The sequence below is a fragment of the Sinocyclocheilus rhinocerous genome, unplaced genomic scaffold, assembly GCF_001515625.1.
Source record: "Sinocyclocheilus rhinocerous isolate Xijiao unplaced genomic scaffold, SAMN03320098_v1.1 scaffold2561, whole genome shotgun sequence".
NCBI lineage: Eukaryota > Metazoa > Chordata > Actinopteri > Cypriniformes > Cyprinidae > Sinocyclocheilus > Sinocyclocheilus rhinocerous.
In genome coordinates, this window is record NW_015660886.1 from 100,160 (window position 1) to 106,010 (window position 5,851).

The 5,851-nt window shown below is 40.2% G+C and overlaps 2 protein-coding genes across 2 annotated transcripts in view; one reads left to right on the forward strand and one right to left on the reverse strand.

Moving 5' to 3' along the window:
• Positions 1-5,851, forward strand: part of LOC107725790 (gastrula zinc finger protein XlCGF52.1-like) — a 187,823-nt gene that overhangs the window by 79,873 nt on the left and 102,099 nt on the right. The gene's annotated exons all lie outside the window — the stretch shown is intronic.
• The window catches only part of LOC107725776 (gastrula zinc finger protein XlCGF8.2DB-like), a 27,472-nt gene that overhangs the window by 9,398 nt on the left and 12,223 nt on the right, over positions 1-5,851 (reverse strand). Inside the window, exon 2 of the mRNA XM_016535169.1 lies at positions 1,090-1,848. Within this exon, the coding sequence (XP_016390655.1) occupies positions 1,090-1,848 (759 nt within the window). The remainder of the gene's footprint in view (positions 1-1,089; positions 1,849-5,851) is intronic.

The window sequence follows — 5,851 nt, forward strand, 5'->3', positions numbered from 1 at the left end:
TTGATATACAATCTATTAGAGACTCTTAGAACACTAATATGTTGCATATGTACCAACATACAATATACACTCTCATTTAGATCATCAGAAGACAAATTCATAGAGACCAAACATGGTATAGGTAAGATTACATGAACGAGTGGTTCTATCATAAGCATGCATAAAATAGTATACAATACACAAGACCATATACAAGAAGGTAGTAATCATACACAATGACCTGGGGATATGCATGATAGGAAGGTCATAGAATAATGTGTCTGAATTAATGAAAGAAGTCGTTTCCTATAGCAGTATGTGTCTGTTTAAGAGAGAATTGAGTAGAGGGGAAGATTCTCTCTATACTTTCAGGTCATGAAGTTTATCTGATCTGGCTGAGGTGTCTTGGTTGCCATGGTAACCAGGGGCCTGGGGTCCTTCACTGACATCCTGGCACTCAGTACGTTTATTGGGTGAGGAGTATGTGATTATTTGTTAATCTAATGAATAATTGATTTGTTAAATTTAATGAACAATTGTGTGTCGGATTGGTCCAAATGCTACAATACAGATTGTGTCAAAGAAACTTTACAGTATTAAATAGGTAAAATAGTGTGTAATAATGCAAAATGACAATAGTAAACACAAATTTTTCAGTTAAAGGCAGTTCATTGACATCCTGGCACTCAGTACGTTTATTGGGTGAGGAGTATGTGATCATTTGTTAATCTAATGAATAATTGATTTGTTAAATTTAATGAACAATTGTGTGTCGGATTGGTCCAAATGCTACAATACAGATTGTGTCAAAGAAACTTTACAGTATTAAATAGGTAAAATAGTGTGTAATAATGCAAAATGACAATAGTAAACACAAATTTTTCAGTTAAAGGCAGACTCTAATGTGAATCCTAAGGTTTCCTTTAATTGTGAAGCTCTTTCCACACTGAGGGCAGGTGAAAGGTTTCTCTCCAGTGTGAATTCTTATGTGCTCCTCCATCTTTACTCTTTGTGTGAAACTCTTTTCACAGTGAGGGCATGTGTGAGGCTTCTCTACAATGTGACGTTTTACACGATTCTTACGGGGATTCCTGTCAGTGACATCTAAACGTTTCTCTCCAGAGTGAATCCTCATGTGATGCTTAAGGTTTCTTTTATATCTGAAACTCTTTCCACACTGATCACAATCAAAAGGATTCTCTCCCTTGTGAATTGCCATGTGACCCTTAAAAGTTTCTTTTCGTGTGAAGCTCTTCTCACACAGTTTGCAGCCGAAACGCTTCTCTCCAGTGTGAGTTCTCATGTGGACATTAAGGTTTTTTTTCTGTTCAAAACTCTTTCCACACTGAGGGCAATTGAATGGTTTCTCTCCAGCGTGGATTTTTAAGTGGATTTCAAGGCTCTGTTCTTCACCGAAACCTTTTCCACACTGTTGGCAGGTGAAACTCTCTCTCATGTGAACTCTCAAGTGGCTATTCAGATTTCCTTTTAATGCAAAGTTCCTCCCACACTGTTGACAGGAGTAAGGCCTCTCTCCAGTGTGAACTCTCAAGTGACTTTTAAGATCTCCTTTTAGTGCAAAACGTTTCCCACACTGAGGGCAGGTGAAAGGTCTCTCTCCAGTGTGAACTCTCATGTGAATGTTAAGACTTCCTTTTAGTGCAAAACTCTTCCCACACTGTTGGCAGGCATGAGGCTTCTCTTCAGTGTGAACTTTCATCTGGACTTTAAGGTTCCTAGTTTCTGTTTCACGAGTCTGCGAGTCACTCAAAGATTTTTCCCCAGTCATGAAATCATGGCATTTCTCATACTGATCTTTCTCTTCCATTTCATTCAGTTCTTGACTCTCCTCTTTCAGTGGCATCAGGTCTAAGGTGAAAAGAAACAAAAACAAGTTAACACCAGTTTATTTGTACAAAGCATAAACCATCAAATCCAACAACATGTATGCTAGATCCTATATCCTCTAACCAACTACAAAAGGTTTAACCTGTAATCTTAAAACCAAAACACAAGGTTGTGAAACAGCATGCTAGATATAAACATTTTCAAGGCATTTTCACTTTTTATTTAGAGTTTAAAAAGGAAAGGAAGAGACGTGGGACAGAAAGAAGGGGACAGGATTGGGAAAGATCCACGAGGCAAGACTCGCACTTAGGATGCCCAAAGCGCAACAGCACTAGGGTTGTGCCGATAGTATCGTGTATCGACGATAGTCAGAGATATCACCTGTTGCTGATGCCTGTGACGATAGCAAGATGATTATTATCATAATCCGTCAAAAATAGACTAGGGCTAGGCGCTAATCTTTAGCAGTGTAGTGTTGTGCAGTGTAAATAAGGGGTAAGAGATGGGACTAGGGTGCAGACAGAGCTGATGGAACTGAACAACAATAATTGCTTTGGCAAACAAGGCAGAGCCACAGCAACAAGCATCTGAGGTGGAGACAGAGTGCCAGAGGACTGAGGCAGAGTTGTTGTGACGGAGGACCAAGAGAGAGCCAGAGGGAGGGTGGAGATACCCATAACTCCATGACACAGGCAGGGTGATGTCTGACCAAGGTGGAGCAGAGGGATGAAGGAGCCAAGACGGAGCAGACAGGCCAAGGGTGTAGGTTTGCTTTTGACATTATTGGGGACATAACAGCAGAGCCCCCCACATGATAGACCTTAAACCCCAGTTTCATGTCATCTAAAGTCTTTATGTATAGCTTATGGTAGCCAACGTATTCATAATCCATAAACTGGGTGTCTTAATCACGCAGCACTTTATTTTAATATTAGTCGAATTGGACCCAGGATGATTCTGAAAGAGAACTCCACTGTTGCTGTAGTAACAAACACAACTTTAACGCGCATCTGATTGACAGATAAACCACACGCTCTTATTTCAGTGTTGTTTTTTTATTTTGTGGATATTTCCAGCTAGTTTGCTTTGTACATTCAGTTTAACAACATAGGTTATTAAGTTAAATTTAAAGACTGTTCCAAATCCTGCCACGCCACAGAGCATCACTCACATGGTTTTCCATAAATCACATTATATTTGTCCCAATTTGGAACTCGCAAATTATTGTTAATGTACATAACTTCATCCTAGGCTGGAAGATTGTGTATTTTGCATCTTTCAGCACAGCGTTTGTCTTTCTGTCCGTATGCTTTATAAAGAGAGCTATATATAGAGCTATTAATATCCATAGATAATTCCAGAAGTGAACTTTTATGTTAACTGTTTTGGACTGCTGTCTTGAACTCGGTGCAATACCTGTGAGTTGGCGCTACGCTTTTCGTCCGGTGTGCGACTACCTTGCGTTCTTACTCTTACTTCATACCATGCATTAAATGTGGGTCCTTGAAAGTGAGCAGTTTTGTAACGCATTTACTTTAGATTCTTAGGCAATATCAATGCTATGACATTCCAGATGCTTCCTAAATTACAAAAACATATATTAAATTGTTTGATCAAAATTATTGCTTGGGACAATTTGGTAGTCGCTGGATATAGGTAGGGACATGTCCGTAGCGTCCCCCTAATTCTACACTCCTAATGGGCGCAGAAGCTGGAGGCAGAGTCATGGGATCATCTTGACTGGGTGAAGCTGGAGACCAGAGGACCCGAGGCTTATCACTGCACTGACTCCCTATTACACACTGCATACATTTTAAAATGTCGCTAATAACTTAAAAAGCCCTGAATGGTTTAGCTCCTCAGTACTTGAGCGAGCTCTTATAGAGTGGTGGAAGTATGATGTCACTTTATAGGCAAAAACCCGGAAGCGAGTTAGCATTTTAGCACTTCTGGTTCCATCGTCCCAGAGTCAATGGGTTTTTTGAATGGGATTTTGGTTTTAAATAAGGGTCAGTGGTTCACACAGGCTCAAGAGATTCTACGACATAAAACACACCAGTTACACCCCACTCGTGATTTTCTAAAACTGTTACGTTTCTTAAAAAAGACGGTTGCTAACAAGTTGGGATGTTAATTACATTGTGTGAGCGGTCTCTTGAATACCGCGTGGTTTACATACATGTTGCTGCTGATTGGGCTGACGTGTTTGACACACCCATCAAACAAGAGAAAACGCATCTCAAACCCTGTTGCACACCGTTGCACACCGTTTCCAGGAAACCTGTCGTTCAAACCGGAAACCGTAGCAAAACGGTGCACACCGGTTTGAGCTTGAACTTGCCCCAGGTCTCATCCCATTCGTCGATATTTGTGATATCACAAATCCCGGAAAATATGCGTTGTAGTCCAAATGAGTCGTTCATTGTAGTTTTTGAAAAGTGATTTCTGTTAAATAAAATATGTCCTTTTGAAGTGGACTTTGAGCTTTGTCACTTTGCAGATCTTTTTTATGCTCAAACAGCAACATTACAGACTAATTAAAGTTGAAAAAGTGAAAAAGCATAATAGGACCCCTTTAAAAAAGACGGTTGCTAACAAGTTGCTAAATGGGATTACAGGTGCTGTCGAAGACATTAAACGTCATCACGCCGAACAGTTTATCAATTTATAGTATTTTCCAATCGTAGTATAATTTGTAATGCAATTAATTGTAGAATAACCAATGAATAGTTTCCCGCATTTTATATTGTTCTTGGACAATGTTTTTTTTGCTTTGCCCCGAAATGCAACACAAGTGTTCGGATGGAAGATGCTCGTTTTATCACTTTCCTACTGATGCGGAGACTCTGGGTTTGTACCATAAGGTCAACTCGTATGATTATTCCATGTAAACACCACATTCACCAGCTTAGTCACGGAGAAAGTAAAACTTTAACAATGCATAGTGCTTAAAGGGTTAGTTCACTCCAAGATGAAAATTCTGTCATTAATTACTCTCACTCATGTCGTTCTAAACCCGTAAGACCTCCGTTCATCTTCGGAACACAAATTAAGATATTTTTGATGTAATCTGAGAGCGCTGACCCTCCCATAGACAGCAATGGAATTAACACGATCAACGTCCAGAAACGTAGCAAGGAGACAGAGTATGTTAGCGGAGCGGTGTGATTTTGAATGGAGGGAGGAGTGGATTTTTTAAAAGTTGGAGCGTCATGGTTTTCACTCGCTCCAAGAGCCCTCCACCACCGCTCCATCACAAGTACAATTCATGCCAATAGTCCATAACATAACTGCATATTTAGCAAGAATTCACATGTAGCCTATTTAGCTAGCTTGATGCAGATGGGATCACTCAAATCAGAAAGAATGTGAAGCTATGATAACGGCAATGGACATGAGCGGGAAGTTATTTCTCAAGTAATTTGTTTGTTCCATCTAGATACTGAATATTTTCAGCTGAAAGCATGATTTAAACCGGTACAACACTTATTCACACGCAATCGCTCTCTCAATAATGCATTCAAACAAATGTAATCTTAAGGCTTGTTCACACCGGGATGAATATTGCACGAGATAATCGCCGACGTTTAACGCCTCGTGACTAAACAAAGGGCGCCAATGTGAGTGTGCACACTGACGCGCAAAACGCGAGGCGTAAAAGCGTAATTTTTTTAAATAAACACCTCTGGCTCGTTTTTTTGGTTTGACGTGCCATGTTAAAAACTGGCCGACCAATGAGATTGGCGCTTTTGTTCACGTGCCTGGAGCTACTGAAGTTACAGTAAAACACGACTTGGTGGCGCTCAAGCACAAAACGGTTTTGCCGAGCACACATTGATACCTAACGACGTAGTAGTAAGTAGACCAAGAAAATGCATCGAGGCAAGATGAATGTAGAGCTGCTGGTCTCATTGGTGTCTGAACACAAAGGGCTTTATGACAAACGCGACAGCGACTACAAAAATCTCGATAAGAGGGAGTTGTTATGGAGAGGAATTGCAGATCAAATAAGATTCGATGTGTA